This window comes from Carassius gibelio, chromosome A9, assembly GCF_023724105.1.
Source record: "Carassius gibelio isolate Cgi1373 ecotype wild population from Czech Republic chromosome A9, carGib1.2-hapl.c, whole genome shotgun sequence".
NCBI classification, from domain to species: domain Eukaryota; kingdom Metazoa; phylum Chordata; class Actinopteri; order Cypriniformes; family Cyprinidae; genus Carassius; species Carassius gibelio.
Genome location: NC_068379.1, coordinates 27,279,014 through 27,296,884, shown reverse-complemented (window position 1 = coordinate 27,296,884; position 17,871 = coordinate 27,279,014). Strand labels below are relative to the sequence as shown.

The 17,871-nt window shown below is 35.9% G+C and overlaps 1 protein-coding gene across 2 annotated transcripts in view; it reads left to right on the top strand.

Moving 5' to 3' along the window:
- Window positions 1-8,705, top strand: part of csrnp3 (cysteine-serine-rich nuclear protein 3) — a 46,468-nt gene extending 37,763 nt beyond the window's left edge. For both annotated transcript variants that reach the window (XM_052607126.1, XM_052607127.1), the window contains 3 exons: window positions 2,973-3,232; window positions 3,317-3,613; window positions 6,188-8,705. In XM_052607126.1, coding sequence (XP_052463086.1) covers window positions 2,973-3,232; window positions 3,317-3,613; window positions 6,188-7,300 — 1,670 coding nt within the window. In that variant the 3' untranslated portion in view covers window positions 7,301-8,705. The remainder of the gene's footprint in view (window positions 1-2,972; window positions 3,233-3,316; window positions 3,614-6,187) is intronic.
- The last annotated feature ends 9,166 nt before the right edge of the window (window positions 8,706-17,871 follow it).

Sequence of the window (17,871 nt, the reverse complement as noted above, 5' to 3'; positions counted from 1 at the left end):
TTAAGGGAACTTTTTTTGTCAGGATAAAACAGGTAATTGGAACTTTTTTTTTCTTTTCTTTTTTTAGCAATTTTGAATTTGTTAGTTCTTTTTTTATTGCAATATATAAACTCAGAATTACAACAAAAAACTGAACTGTGTGTTGTTAACTCAGAATTGCAAGATAAAAAGTCAGATTTCTGAGTTTATCTCACAATTTAGAATTTTTTTTCTTAGAATTGAGTTTATATTTTGTATTTTATACAGAGAAAAGCTGCCAGGTCATGACACTAATGAGAGTTAATGCATAATATTTCTCTGATGTTTAAGTAGTAGTTTACCTAAAAATGTGTTATTTGAGTTATTATTTACTCACCATCATATAGTCCCAAAAATATATTCTGTTATTTTTTCTGTTGCAAACATTTTAAAGGATCACACAATATTCCCACATTCCATCCCACATATGACAAGTTTAAAAAAATATAACATAGAAGTAAAAATTACATTTATGCTTAACTGTTCATTTAAAACTAATGCCAACTGGCACAAAATTGTTGTGTCATTCCTGTAAAGCACTGATTTGTGGGTATATGAGAAAGAAGATGGAAAATAACTTTTCCCAGTGAACGTCCCCAGAGAAAACACTAGCTTGAAATTGGTAGCAGAAAATAGAAAATGGCCCTTTGAAAGGAGAATTCATCACTGAGATTTGATATTGATCGTCAGCACGCTTGTCTGAAGGGGGCTTGAGAAAATATCCATCATCGCAATAAAGGTAAAACATCTGGCCTCATGCCGCTAACCATTAAGAAGCTGAAGCACATGAGCCAGCATTTGACTTCATAATAAGTGGAAGAGCAGTTTACCTGAAAAGCATCAGATGCAGTATTTGGGAAGCTAAAATAAATACAGATTAATCAAGGCCCAATAATGCGAGGGGGTGAATTAAGGAGGGCAGTTGTCTCCTCCATGTCGATCATTCCTGATGCTCTTCAGCTCTAGTTCGCCATCATCCGAGATCTTTAATGTTTTGTGATGCTCATTCACTTTAATTCCTTCATTTAAAATAATTAGAAGTTTATGTGCACCAGATGTCTGCGGATGACCCACGGTGCTGCGAGTCCCAGAGGACGTCTGTTTCCTCCTTTAGAAAGCACTGTTCTTTCAGCTCAGCTTCAGAGAGAGGTTACGTCTATTAAGATGTGAAATGAATCTTATAATCACAAATTACGGTCATTCAGATAAACCTGCTGAGCTGGATTCCTGGAACTATTTTCAGCAAAGTAAACATGATGAATAGCAAGTGACTGCTAGATGCAATCCCTGCGGTGCATCTTTAGGGTATTACGCATGGTATAATATTGATTGCCATATTCATATACCCAGGCATGCACATGATACTGCAATCCATGCAAAGGTTTTGGGCCGGTAAGATTTTACTTAAACCAAACATTTGAACAGTAGTGTACTTTAAAGTAAAAAATAACATTTTGCATATAAACTGAAGCCTATTTTATTTTTTGCTTGAATTGAGACATTGTTTTCATAAAATTATCTACTGTAATTACAGTAATGATAATCTAATGAGAATCACTACTGAGAATAATGAAAAGGTAAAATTCAAAAGGGAAGCATTTAGATGCATTGCAGTAATGATAATTTAGAAAAGCAACTTAATGTATTTTTTTAAAAAAAGGAAAAATCTTTTTCTTCATGCAGAATATTTTTCCCCTTTCATTCTAGGAGCGAAGTTATGTTTCTGCCACAGAATAAATATTTTTCGAAACCTCTGTTTGCAGTACAGTGACTATGCTTTAGTTCTGCTGGAGTTCTGAGTCAGACTGGGTTAAGCGCAGTGCACATTCATTTGTGTGTGTGTGTGTGTGTGTGTGTGTGATGTATTCTGCTGGTGGTTCTGGGCGGGGGACCGACAGCAGCAGATATTTCTTATTTGTCTTGTTTGTGTCAGACATGAAGGGAGCTGTGGGAGAGAGTATCAGGGAAACTCCACTCTTGTGGAGGCCAAAACTGGGGATATTTATACAGGGGTATATTTACCATCCCCCTTTAAATAGCCAAACAATAAGAGCTGGAGACATGCAGAGAACTGAAGTAGCCACTAGAGGCGCACTGAGTAGAATGGCTTTCTGATACAGCTTACAAATAATGATGATTCCTGAATAATGAAGACTTAAAAAAACAAATCAGCATATTAGAGTGATTTCTGAAGTATCATGTGACAATAAAGACTGGAGGAATGATGCTGATTCAGATTTGCAATACACACACACACACACACACACACACACACACACACACGCATATATATATATATATATATATATATATATATATATATATATATATATATATATATATATATATATATATATATATATATCGTATTCACCAATATAATACCTAATAATAAGCAATATTTAATTTTACCATGCAGAGTTTTTACCATTTACAATCATGCAGAGACAATGTGAATGAATGGTTAAATCTGAATAATTTGAATAAATTAGTTAAAATCTGAAAGAACAGGTCTTTGATATCAAACTTATTAACAATCTCGGTTAGGAAGTTTAAATCAAAGCTGCTATATACTGAATATTCATTCTTGTAGCTAAAAACAGTAGAGCATGGTGCTAGCAATGTCAAGGTCATGGGTTCAATTCCCAGCGAATGCATGAACTGAAAATGTAAACCATAAATGCAAAGGTTGCTTTGGATGAAAAAGCATCAACCAAATGCATAAATATACATGTAATGTAAATACATAAGATTTCATATAAATAATTCACTGCGAAAATAATAATATTAGCAATTTGAGATCAAATCAACTATATTGTAAATATTTAATGCATCACTTAGCACTATTTCCTAGTGCACGAATCATACTGCGCTGTAACGGGAAAGATGCATATCAGTGTCCTTCAAATTGAATAACCAAACAGTAATTTTATTTACCTTTAATGTCTTTATAGCGTCCTCGATACTGAAACGGGAGAAGCGGATGAGGACGAGGAGGGTGCACTTCGAGAAGGTGACGGTGTATTACTTCAGCCGGAGGCAGGGATTCACCAGCGTGCCCAGTCAGGGTGGCAGTACGCTGGGCATGTCCAGCAGACACAGCTGCGTGCGGCAGTACACGCTGGGAGAATTCGCCATGGAGCAGGAGAAAATCCACAGAGACATGCTCCGAGATCACTTGAAAGAGGAGAAACTCAACTCTATTCGTCTGCGGGTATGCATATGATTCAGATGCCTTTGTTATGCATATATTGAAGTGCAAATGTCTTTAATATCTCACCTTTTGTGTCATCCTCAGCTGACGAAGAACGGCTCGGTGGAGTCCGAGGAGGCCAATGCTCTCACGCTGGATGACATCTCTGACGATGACCTGGACATTGATAACACAGAGGTGGATGAATACTTTTTCCTTCAGCCACTCACAACTAAGAAGCGGCGTGTTCTCCTGCGCTCATCTGGGGTCAAGAAGATCGATGTGGAGGAGAAACATGAGCTACGAGCCATCAGGGTGTCCAGGGAAGACTGTGGCTGTGACTGCAGACTCTTCTGTGACCCAGAGACCTGTGCATGCAGCCTCGCTGGCATCAAGTGTCAGGTGTGATCAGCAAACACACATTACACACAAAACATGCCATCACTGCTGAGGAGTACTAGGTCGAGTTTATCATTTATATAATTCAGAATTTAATAAATTAATATTTCAAGTTAGCCACACAAAGATACAACAGGGTCACTTCTTACCTAACATAAATAAATAAATAATTATGTTAAATTAAAGCTGCGGTAGGTAACTTTTGACGCTCTAGCGGTTAATAAACAGAACTGCTTGCGTCTTGCAGAAGAACATCGTAGCCGGAACTACTTCTCTCTGTTTATGTCTATGAAGAATCACAAAGGTACTGGGTTACTCCGCCGCGGTGCCCCCGAAGCAATCTAAAATAGTCCGAATATAAACACTTATTATAGGTGCACCCTAGTGATTCAGGTCAGGCTAAAAACACGGTTTGGAAAATGGATTCATGGTGTACTCACTTATTATATACATTTTTCTACATTTTGAACACAAACAAAGTTACGGACCGCAGCTCTGATTGGTTGTTTCTTAACGGGAGCGATGGAGTTTCTGCAAATGGCAATAGGACACTGGGAGGAGCCAGAGGAGCTTGATTTTTTTTCACAGTTAATCTGTTTCATATTCTACTGTCAGGACATAATGACATGTAAAAAATATATTTTTACAAAAGTTACCTACTGCAGCTTTAAATAAATATGTTTATTATTTTAGGTAATAGCATGCTCGAATTATTTTTTACGACCAATTTAAAATATGCACTGTAACATTAACATTATTACAATGTAAATATTTGTATATTTACTACTAATATTTATAAATTGTTTTATTTATAATATTGTAATGTTTCATAATTTCTTATTTTTAATTTAAAAAAATGCATTATGCTATTATTTCATGACAGTTAAGCATATCTAGCCCCCAAATTTTCATTACTGGACCAACATTTTAATTTATTGATATATGATTCTAATTGTTAGCGTTTCATGAACCACCCACGATACAATGCAAGTTTTTGAGGGTTAACTTTGTGGCATAAAATATCTCAAAAAACAACAAGGCTTCATGCTGTGATCCCATTGTGTTTTCCATTTAATAGCTCCCAGCTATAGTCATCTGTAGGCATCTGTTTACAAAGAAAGAAAGTAAAAGAAAAAGAAATTGTAGGTGGAATAATTTTCTCTTTGTTCAAAGTTCTATTACTCAATACCACAGTGATTCTGAGGTTTGTTCTGTTTAGAAGCATACTCTTTGGGTATGTCTTTTTAGGTGGTTAATGTACTCAGAAATATATGTTTACAGTCATTTAAAATGCAATTAAAATAAACAATTACAAAAAAAATTAAACAGTACAACAAATATGAATAAATATTTTACAATGTAAATATTATATATTATGTGATGCTTATATTTGCAATTATTATTTAATATTTTTATTTATTTATGTTCATTTAACCTATTTATTCATTTGTATTAATATCAAATAATTTAGGGTATTAATAAACTAAATAAATAAATCCATAATTTTCACATAACACTAATGACAATTATGGGTTAAAATGTGCTTAATTGTCATGAACATAATGCAAAACTATTTTAATTGTCATAAAATAGTCTTTATTGAGCATTTTTTATGATTTTGAGGTGAACTATGACCCAACAAGGATTAAAGGGGTCATATGATGTTGCAGGTGATGCGGTTTAAGGTTAAAAAACAGATTTTTTTTTAAGCTCATCGGTCTGAAAAGTGAAGTGTGCTCCTATTGGCCAGCTATCCAGTGCTTTGTGATTGTGATTTTGTGACCAAATGCCTCAAGCGTGTGACAGAAATGTTACGCCCCTAGTCATACTGAAATGCATGTCCTGGTCAAAACACTGGCTTGACAAGACAAAAACAATAAAACCAATTACAAACGAGCTATTTGTTGCATCCAGTGAGGACATAATTACAGATTATAATGACTTATACTGTGTTTTTACACGTTGTGTTGCATCTCGCACATAAACATGAAACCATGTCTGCATTTGTGATAGGAGTGATATGACAAACAGCAAACTTCTTCCTTTTTGGAAGCCTAAAGTATTTTCACTTTCACAATGAAACAGCTTCTCCATGACCTGGTGCCGGCGGCAACAGCGAGAATCAAAGGTTACACCTTCTTTATTTGCGTGAATATTTGGGCGGCGTTATGCAAATCTTCCCTCATCGTGATGTGGACATGTGGGGGCATATTTAAATGAGGCTTTTCAGGGGGGCGTGGACGAGTCTTAACCTTTATAGAGAATATCATACTGGGTTTGAGACTTTAGTCTTTGCAACATTAGGAATCTTATCTATTCACGAACAGCTGGTAACACTCCAAAGAGAAAGGAAAACTTGAAATCGCATCATATGACCCCTTTAAGATATCCAGAGATAAAGTTTAATGGAGGTATGCCTGAGAGAACCAGTTAGATCCAGCTGATGCAGCTGGTTAAATTTTACAGAGTGCATCGGGCCTTCACAAGAGAGAGGAGCTTTATTTAGACTATTCCTGCTGTGTGTAATTCAAGCCATCCTAAACTGGCCTGTCCTCAAGTGTTCTTGGATGTCCACAGGTAGACCGCATGTCATTCCCGTGCGGTTGCACAAAAGAGGGCTGCAGCAACGCAGCCGGAAGGATCGAGTTTAACCCCATCCGAGTCCGGACTCACTTCCTGCACACCATCATGAAGCTGGAACTCGAGAAGAGCCGCGAGCAGCAGCAGAATTCCGGCTCCATCGCGCCGAACGGCAACGGTTTCCATGGAGACCCGAACAGTCACTGCAGCCCCTTGATGGCGGGCCAGCATGCGCTGGAATACGCAATCCCGAATACAGTCCCACAAACCAACATCATGCACCTGCAGGCAGGCGACGACATGGACGACACATTGGATGACGAGGAGGAAGAAGACGACGAAGATGAAGAAGATGAGGAAGAGGATGAAGATGACGAAGAAGACGAGAACGAAGAGGACGAGGACGAGAGTAGCAGTCTGTGCAGTCTCTCCGACTCCAGCACACAGAGTTTGGAGAACAGCGACTCTGAGGAGGAAGATGACAATGAGGAGGAAGAGAAGACGGAAGAGTTTAATACAGGATTTTCCAATAGCGAAGTGGCTCCGCCCCCTTCTGTGATGCATTACTCAGAGAATACGGTCGTGTCAGGCAACCAAACAAACGGCAATTCCTACTTCATCAACTCCACCGCAGAGTACTACCCAATGGAAAAAGCTACTCCACCCGCACTTTTAGCCACTGCTAACCTATCTAGTGAGCCCTTCTTAGGGGACACAGTGTCCTATAAAGACAAGGTTAATGACTCCAGTAAGGTCATGTCTCAGGGTCCTTACAATGTGACCGCTGACCAATACACAGACTACTCCCAGCAGCCAGAGCAGCCATACGCCAATCACCACTTGGCCGTAATTGGTTGTTGCGCCTCACAGCTGGATAAAAGTGTCCAGTCCAAAGGGACCTTCCTCAGCCAATCAGGAGAGCGGAGCCAGATGGAATTCCAAAACTATATGAACAACAATACACAGGAAACAAGTTACAATGCCAATGGGAAATGTTACTTAGCTGAACAGCCAAAGGAGATGTCTCACAATCTGCCCGAAGTTTCGCTAGCGGACAACACAAAAGGACCTACTTTACTAGACACTTTTGCTGAGCCCACTCCGGTTTAGATTAAGAGAGCAGCAAGAGTATAAAAGCAGTCTTTGATTCTGCACATCAATGTTTAGTTTCCTGTTTAACATTTGCCGGATCCAAAAATATGTATTTTTACTTAACTTTGCAAAGAACAAAAATCACATCAGAGAGTATAAGCTTTAGGTTGGAAAACACTCTACGCAAGTGTGTGAACGCAAACACTTCATCCAGAAATGAAAATTAGCCTCACCCTCAAGACTCTTAAACCTATAACCACAAATATAAGTATTATGATGTATTATAATTGTTGTTTTAATTATTTATGAATTGATATAACATACGTTTTTTATAATGCATTACGCATTCATTATAAAGCCTTAAGAATACCCTTATAATGTATTTTAAATACAGGCTTCATAGAAAGTGTTATCAAAATTTCTATATTTAAAATTGAATAATCACTTTAATCTATCTTGGGCCAACAGTTGTAGATGGAAGCAGCTCCGGGAGGATGACGTACGAGGTCAGCATTGCGCATGCACCAGTTAGTCTTGTAAAAACCAATGTTTGTTTACAGAATCAAAGGAAGCAAAAGTTTCCTTACTTTAGCAAAGGAAAACCAGTCTCCTTTTGGTTTATATTACAAATCCTCATTTTAAAATTCTAATCTGTGACCATTGTTTTGATTTGATCTTTTCGCTGCGCTTCTGCAATGTGCAACACCAACCTCATAAGTCATCCGCCCGGGACTGCTTCCATGTAAGCATAAACTAGATTAAATTGATTATTAAGTTTTAAATATAGATATTTTTCTTACAAAAACACATTGATTCACTACAGGAGGCCTTTATTCACCCCCTGGAGTGTGAGGCACTTTTTATTATGGATGGATGCACTTTATTTCACTTCTTTTGGACTGATGGACTGCAACACCCGCTGACTGCCATTAAACAGATTGGAAGATCAAAGATCATTTTTAACATAACTCTGACTGGATTCATCTGAAAGAAGAAAGTCATGTACACCTATTATTTTGGAGTAAAAAAAATAAAATAAAATAATAATATATATTATTATTTTTTATGTTGCATGCAGTCCAATGTTGTTCATGCTAACTTATTTTATGTTCTGCAGAAGAAGACATAAGGGTGATTAAACAACATAATCTTCATTTTTGGGTGAACTTTAGATTCATATTTGCAAGCATCGGCCAAGCGTTTACATATTAGCATAAAGTCTGTTCCTGGCCTTAAGCTTGTGCAATGTTTCTTGTAAATTCAAAAGTTCTTGTTTTAATCAGAAATGTGGATAGAACTTTTCTATGTATCTGTGTCAGTGGTGCAAAAAAAGAAAACAGAAAAAAAAGATTGTTGCTGTTAGTGTTCTGAATTAAGTGTATATCTAAATGTTTGATAAAAAAGCATGTTTTTTGTTTTGTTTTTTTAGCTTTCATCGCTGGTTCATGGTTTTGTAAAAGTTTGATGTACTGTAAAAGAGAAAAATGTTGTGTTTTTGTACACATACTTTATGCTTTAAAGAGTTGGTGAAAGCATGAAAACAGCTCTTAAAATGTGTGCTGCTCATTTGCCTTTGCTTACAAAACCAAAACTGTGATATTTAAGTTGTGAACACAATACATTTGCTCAACATAACTGCACTTTTCCATTGGCTGATGTTACACAGAACCACAACCAATTGTTACCTGAGCACTGAAGGGGGCGGGGCTTTGCCGTATCATGCCATGACTAAGGCTGCGTTCAGAATAGAATCTCAGAATCGCAAGATATACACTCAGAATCCACTTTTTTCTCACAATTCTGAGTTTACGCTTCGCAATTCATTTTTTTTTGTTTCTAACACAAAATAAAAAAATTAATTGAGAATTTTCTATCTCGATTCTGACTTTTCTCTCAATTCCGAGTTTGTACCACACAATTCCGAGCTTATATCTTGCAATTCCGCCCGTTTTCTCAGAATTCTGAGACGAAACGTTTGAATTATAATTAAATATAAATCATCTCGTTGTGGAAACAAGCTTTCATAGTATATTAATGACCAACAAACTATTTGTATCGTAAAAAGCGCTATACAAATAAACTTGAATTGAATTTTAAAATAATATGGGAGAAAAAAAATAGTTAATTTACAAAAAGTTGATTTTTTTTATAATTCATATGAAACATTTGCAGAGTGATTAATTTATGCCAAGAAAAAGTCAGGAAAAACTAAATTGTCCCTCATATTACTTTTGGGGAAGTGCACTGCATTTTTGGATACAGTATATACTGTATGTTAGCATGCTATTCTGAACGCAGCCCTAAGTTATGTTTTTATAGCATATCTTTATAGTTTTTAGTGGAGACATGAAGGATGTTTTTTTCCATGTCACTAACACAATATATATATATATATATATATATATATATATATATATATATATAAAATCTCATGGATGTGAAGGAGAGAAGGTAGTTAGATAACAGATTTAACTTTTTAAACCAGATTACCATAATAAAAATGATCAAACGCTTTGTTTAATGAAACTCTGAGATACTAATGTCTTAAATTATCTTTGGGATTATACAGGGATTTCTGATGAAATGCACTTTGAAATGCATCAAGTTACTGCTAACGAAGATGGTTTTTAAAAGTGTTTTTATAACAAAGTCTAGAATACAAATGAACTAATATTAGGTTTGTACAAGGTAATGCTTTACATTTATTGCATTAATAGAAAGTATTGAATGGATGGAGGCCAGGAAGGTGATTTTTCTCTATTTGTAGCGATACGTATTTTATGGCATGATGAGAAAATATTCTCTCAATGACTGTGCCGAAGATTTTGAGAGAAAAAAAGATAAATTATTCATGTCATGGTTATTTATTTTTAAAAATCAGCTTTGACTGAATAAATCATTCTGAAGAGTAATTTTGTGTTAAGTGCAGTAGTTTACAGTGTGATAATGCCACACTTGAAAGCTTATGTTCATTGAAAGGAGTGAATTCATTTCACATTAGATTTTCTCCCACGTTAAAGGGAAAGTTCACCCAAAAAGAAACATTCAGTCATTATTTGCTCACCTTCATCCAGGTCATTCCAAACACATATGCTGTTATTTGCATAAATAAATAAAAAATCTTCATGCTATGAGGGTGTTTAAATAATCACAGAATAAATTTTGTGTGAAATACTACCTTAAAGCACTGACGAGTTGAGATAAAGCTGTTTTTAATCTGTCCGTTTTTTTTTGTGTGGTTTTTTTTTTTGAGAATGCCCCTCAATAAACTCAAGTCAGGACAATCAAATGCCTTTTATGTCATCAACATTGTAGCGTGACTTCGTGGGGCGGTAGTGAAATAACCAGATCATTAAAGGTGTGTTGTTGAAAACTTGTATCCCAGCTTAATATGCCGAACTATAAGTATAGGACCTTTAACCTCATGCATTTACCCAGACAACAACTCTGCATGCTACAAACATGAAATATGCCATTTTCAGCACATATGAACATAAAGTCATAATTATGATATAAAAATCCATAATTATGATATAAAAACTTTAAATTATGACAAAAGTTTTGTGATTAAAGTCATAATTATGACATTAAAGTTGGGGTTATTCAAATCTTACCCTGGAGGGCCAGTGCACTGCAGAGTTTAGCTCCAACCTTGATCAAACACACCTGAGCCTGTTAATCAATTTCTTTGGGATCCGTAGAAAACCACAGGTCACAATTATGATATTCTAACTCATTAATATCCTACAGAAATAATCAAAATTATGACAAAAAGTAAAAATGATAAGATAATTATAACTTTTATCTCATAATAATGACTTTTTGTCACTTTACACTTCTGATGTCATATTTCAAATGGTTTGTAATAATTTTGACTTTTTATCTCAAAATTACCACTGTTTATCTAAAAAAAAATTCTTTTTGTCAGTTATGACATTGGACATTATAATTTTTACTTTGTTACAAATGACTTTTCAACTTTTCATATCATAATTTCAATTTTTTTATATGTATTTGAATATGATTTGTATTTTTACTGAATATGATTTCTACCGTTTATCTAATAATTTTAAATATTTGGCAATTTTGACTTTTGATGTCATTTTAGTCACAATTATGACTTTTTGTTACGAAGTCATAATTAAGACTATTATAATGTTATAATATTGAGGAATATCATAATTTTGAGCATCCACCCAGAACTTATTAAAAAAATACTCATATCTGCTGATGCAGAAATGACAAATTGAACCTTTAACAATAAATCAAACGGAGGGAGAAGACGGGTTTTCACTGACTGAAAATGCTGAATGTTGCAATGGAAATCTGGGCAGCAGAACTGGATCACTGCCTTGGCTTAAATAACCAGCGGTTTACTTAAAAGCGAATGCCTTCATTTTCTGATTTATTTTTGCCATTGTTTCAGATACTACGAAAGCAAATTCACTCTTATTTTGCCTTCTAGGATTTATTGTCAGGACACTGGTCCAGATTCTTGACTTACACACGCAGTGCTGGTACAACAGACCTCAGTCTTTAATGCATTATGAGATATGAAAACCACGTGTACAGATGTATAGTGTCATTAAAGCCTGTGCTACAGCGGGACGGGGTGAACTGGCAGCAGACAGGAGTCGTCATGTCATGTTACCAGTTAGAATCGCAGTTCTTGTTCTGTTTTCAGTATTTCTAATGAATGATCTATTATAATGTGTATTTATTGTGCGTTCCTTAAACGGTTAAACGAATAAACATTATCTTTGTTAAAGTGCTTCTTCTTGGGTTGTAAATCTCTAAATGGGAAAAGATAGATAGATATATAGACAGACATACTAAAAACCTCTATAATGTTACACTTCTCCATCTTTAATAGCAACTCTAAATTTATTCTGTTGATCATGTGTAGTAGCGCCCTCTACTGTCAGACTGTCATTCACTCAGTGACCATCACTGACTGCGCCTTATGTAACTCCCATCAAATATTCACAATGTCCAACAGCATGTCAAAATATACAAGTAACATCGAATAAAAAAACATTTAAATCTGATAATATAAAAGAAGGGTTTAAATGGCTAAAACATAAAAAAAATCCCACTAAAATTCAATTTCAAACGACCTGTAATCAGCACATCCTCATCTCCATCATTTATGTCTTATTAAAGTATTAAAGGGAGAAAGACAGTTTTCTTTAACTTGAACATTCATTGTAGTATTTAAGTTTTAGAGAATGGTTATTTTGTCATGTATTACTGCACTTATTTCTAAATTAGAATTGTTTTTTTTTTTTTTTTTTGCTCTAATGTTTAAAATGTTTTCTTCAAAATATTGTTTTACTTGGCGATAAATCTATATTTTTTTCACTAATACTACCAAATGGTGGTTTAATGAACTAGTTGCCATCCTCATGGAAATTGTCAATCCATATTGAAAAGCTTTAGCTTCTCATTTCAGATCTTGCGGTTGTTTGAATAAAGATATTAACAGAAATTCTGCTGAATGATTTTATGGAAATACTTCTTAAATTACCACAAAATTCTTTGTAATAAGTTACAGAGTGCTGCAGAACAGGGCTTCACTACATTTAAAGAAAAAAGAACAGAACACTGTGTGAAATCTGAGTATGTCCGTAATCTGCATTTCATTCAGAAAATACAACTGATACTCTCCTCAATGCGGTTGAACTCTAATGGTTTAAAATCTAGAAAAGCCACTCTACAGGACATGTGTCTTTGTGCACTTTCAGACATAATGGAGTGAAATGTAGAGAAAGGAAATCAATCTTCACATCACTGCACGTTTCTGAGTGCCTCGGCCTCTTAGACAGGACTGTCTGGATCATGTGCTCCGCTTTTGGTCCTATAGATATTCCATCTTTCCAGCAGCAATATTTTTCACATACAAAAATAAATTAAAAGTCTGTGTCATATACAAGAGTCTGTCTGGTAATTTGTGCTTGTGTGTGTGTGTTTGTGTGTTCAGGGTCCAAAATTAACACTTGCCATGCATCAGACATGAATAAAAGGTTGGCTTTTAATAAAAAGATGCCCTCAGTTTGGTCCATTAGTTACCCTGATTTTGCCCACCGTACTACATCACAAGAGGATAAAAAAACATGTCACTGAAGCATATCTTCATTTATTATTTATATTTTAGTTTTACATATCTTGTTTTGGTTGTTTGCACTGTAATGGGGGAAAAAAGCATTTATAAGCAAATTACTTACATTTTTGTTTAATTTCTTAAACAAAACGACTTGATGTCGTGGGCCTACAGTATATTTCTGCTGCAGGTCCTGGACATCTTGTTTAGACACATGGCATCTTTGATTCTATCAAATACCAACAGATAAAAAATCAGTACGTGACTGACTCTGTTAAAAATCTTAAAATGACCATGTTTGGATCATTCAACCGTACAATAATCCAAACACAAACCTCAAAAACAACACAGAAATGGGTCACAGAGCTCAAAACCAAGCTTCTGCTACAGCCATTCCAGTCCTCTGACCTGAACCCTACAGAAGATGAGAGGAGTGAACTGAAGAGGAGAAGCTGGGAATCTGAAGGGTCTGGAGTGATTCTGGATGAAGGAGCTGTCTCTGATCTCTTGTCAGGTGTCTCTAACCTCATCAGGCATTATAGGAGAACATTTAGACCTGTTAAACTGGCAAAATGGAGGTTTCAAAAAGTATTGAATAAAAGGTGCCCATTAATTGTGGCCAATATGTATTAGAGAAAAACATTTATTTCATAATGATATTTCCCCACATTTTAAATTCTTATTATCCAATGAAAGGATAGATTTCAATTTTGTAAATGTTTGTGTTTTTAAATAAAAGATCAAAAGGATTAACAATGCAGATTAATTTTCACAGCCTTCTTTGATCATATTTACCAAGGGGGCTGATATTTTTGGCTACGCCTGTATATACAGTATATAGTTTAAATTAGACATTAATGGCCAGTAAGGAAACATTTTGGCAATTAATCTTCCTCAATTCTTTGGCAGCCGTGTCAAAAAGTTAAGTTTTGGACCCTGAGAGAGAGTGTGTGTGTGTGTGTGTGTGTGTGTCACTGGTCCACCATTCATGTATAGTCCCAGAGCTGGTACTTGTCTGCTGGATTGCAGGGCACTAGAGAGGGGTGCTCATGTGGAGCGGTCAGGCACTGTTTTGAGTCCTTGTTATACAACAGCTGATCTATCAGCACTACAGTCCAGCCAAATCACAAAACCAAACATGAGCAAGATTACATTAGCATTAGGCAGACAGTCATGCTTTAAACCAAGCTCTTTTCTCTTGTTTAGTCTAGTCAAAAAGTTTAGTTTTCACGTTACACAGCTGAGCTGCCTGTAGGTATCATTTTATCACATTATAAGTGTGCTTCAGACCCGAGATTTGTTCCAAAAAGCCGAATTTAGCACACAATCCCATAATGTAATGCAATAATATGTAAAAAGAAAAAAAGAAGGAGAAAAAAACAATTGAAAATGAAGCAAAAGAAATATTGATTTAAAATATACTTAGAATTAGTTCAGTTCTTTTGGCAAATTAATGTCCATACATTTACAGCTGTTTGTAGCTGGAATCAGGATCTAGCTGTTTTTCTAGCTCGGAAAGAATTTTAAATAATTTATAAAGAAATAACCATTTAATATTTTATTAATTTAACTTCTATTTCTATTTTCAATTAACAATTCTTAACCATTGTGAAAATTACTAGGGAAAATGTAAATAAGTAGATTGTGTGTGCATAGGCCAGAGCATTGAGAACTAATATATACATATAAATATACACATATATATGTAAGACACTAAAGACCAGAGTAATGATGCTTAAATCTCAGCTTTGCATTTCAGGAATTATTTTAAAATAAAATTATATACACAAACACATATACATATACATACATACATACATACATGTATTTTACTCAATATTCGCGTTTGCTTGCTTGAGTTTGGCATCACTGGTGCTCCAAATAAGTCATTTTTAAGGTCACATGATGGTTTGGATGCTCCCTTAGAAAGGAGCTGTCTATGTAGACAGCAAACAGCAAGGCTCACTAGTTTTTGCAACAAAGCCAGACATATTGCACATCAGTGTTTAAGTTTTGATAAAGATGAGCATTAACAAGCCGAACAGGAGATGGCGAGTCTCTAAAGACAGTGTTGGCTTTAGAGAAGGGTGAGTTGAGGAACACAGCGAGCCTCAGGCTGTTTTAGAGTCGAGTCTAAAGATCAGAGGCTTGTGAAGAAGACAGAAAGCGTGTGAGAGAGAGCGAGAGCTTCAGCGTGGCCTTTAAAATGTTGCTCTACCTCTCTGAGCTCCCATCTCTGCTGAGGTCCTGTTGTGACCCTTATACTCGCACTCCTCTAATTTGACGACTTCATCTGTCCCGTGCAAACAGAGCTCCTTCTGAATGCCGTGCCTGATCTCGTGATGGGTCAAGCACTCGAAATACTGTTTGATCAGAGGAGAGAAATGACCTTCACCACTGAGAAAACACTTCATTATAAAAACTGCCTTTGAATCTCATATTAAAGCTGCCCACAGGCTGTCTGAGGCTCCACTTTAACAGTTATGGACCAGCAGCAGGTCTTGTCTACACATTGAGAGTCCTTGCATATGTGGATAATTGACGTCTAGTTCGAGCCGATCTTGTTCGGTTCATTTGGATTTTGAGACTTCATTTCATGCTGTAAACCCGCAGTTTTTTAATCATCAGGGAGGGTTTCTTTACCTTTTAACTACTTTAAATTATGAGTCACTTGCGAATCTGCAGTTTAAGAGTGCCTTTCCCAAACCAGACACTCTTAATTTTGATTTCACATGATATATATTATCCTCCTCGGATTCATTTAAGAGTACAGGTGTAAAACCTAGCCTGCTGAAACCAGCTAAAATGAATCACAGCAGCGCAGCGCAGCGGGGTGTCCTGTAGGTTTTGGCTGCCTCCGAGGGTGAGAACCTACACACACAAGGCTTTCTCAACGGAAGCTGGAATTGCTTGAGAAATTAAAAGAAGAGGGAGTGTTAAAGAATAGTTGAAAGCCAATTACCTGGCTTTCATTTTTTCACATGGCGAGAGAAAGTTCAATCTTTGGCATAGCGTCGCGGAAGTTATTCACCGCCACCATGACCATCTCACGAACGCTGTCCTGTTTCTCCACAATCCCTTTGAGCCAGGGTTTGTCCTGGGGGTTCTGACTGACCACCTCTCGCTGCATCAGAAGCAGGAACGTCACAAACACCAGAGCCACTATGGCCCTCAGCACTCAGAGTGTAAGAAACAAAGCTACACCTGACACACACCCTGTGCGTAACATCTCCGCCTGTCAAACCTGTGAACGGGACAAAAAGACAACACTGATATATGAGCAGCAGAGCACCGCAAACAAGTCCAACATTTCTGACAACTCGTTTGAGAATGGAAAAGTTGCATACTCCAGTTCTGAACGTCCAAAATAAACGTTTTTGTTGATATTTAAGTCTCCTTTAGGTGGCTGGGAAATCATTCCTCACTTGAGAGGTAATTTTGGGATCTTCATTTCTTTAACAACATCCTCTTGGAGAAAATTTGAACAGAAACTTTCCAAATGATAATTGGGCCTTTTAACCAATGGAAAAGTATTAATCATACTACAAACATTAGAATTGATAGCTCTGTCTTTCTTTTTGAAAATCACAATTTAAGGACGCAGAATACTTTTTTTGAATTAAAATGTATTTTAACCCTAGAATGAATACAGTATATTGTACAGGCCAAAATAACATAAATCTAAAAATAAATACAATAAGATGCATGCTTTATTAAAAACAACTTGTGTAAAAACAAAAGTGATTGCTGTGGTGTGACACTTTGTAAAACAATTTTTATTCTGTGTTTGTGTTGTTCCAGAAGGGCTGTCATTGTAATTTCGAGAAAAGATAAAGACAGTTTGCGATTTACTTTCTTACTAAATATTGATCTAAACATGAATATAATACAACATTCCATAAACTAGAAAAGGGGGGTAAAATTAGACCATTTAGACACTTTAAATGTGGCAGGCTATTCGTGTTATTTCAGATAAAAAGTCAGTTTAACTCGACACATATTGCTTTATAGCCGTCATTTTTAGGCATTTAGGGTCAATCATTATGAGCAAAATAACACCATCTGTCCATAATTATGAATCAGTGCACAATCACGTAAACAAACATTATATAGCCGTGACAGTACAGAAAGAGCGAGATTACTCTTAAATATCATGTGAGTTCATATCCAAAAGCAGTGCTTTAAGTGTCCCAAAAGAGGTGCCGGTACTCTATTATACCCACAAAAAAAAAAATATTTTCTGTTTTTTTTTTTTTGATGATTCCCCTCATCCCCTGAGGTAACAACAACTATATTGAAGGGCTTTTATATACAGCAGTCAACAGGTAACCTTAATAATTACATTTACATTTACATTACATTTAATCATTTAGCAGACGCTTTTATCCAAAGCGACTTACAAATGAGAACAATAGAAGCAGTCAGGTCAACAGGAGAACAACAACAGTATACAAGTGCCATGACAAGTCTCAGTTAGTCTAGTATAGAA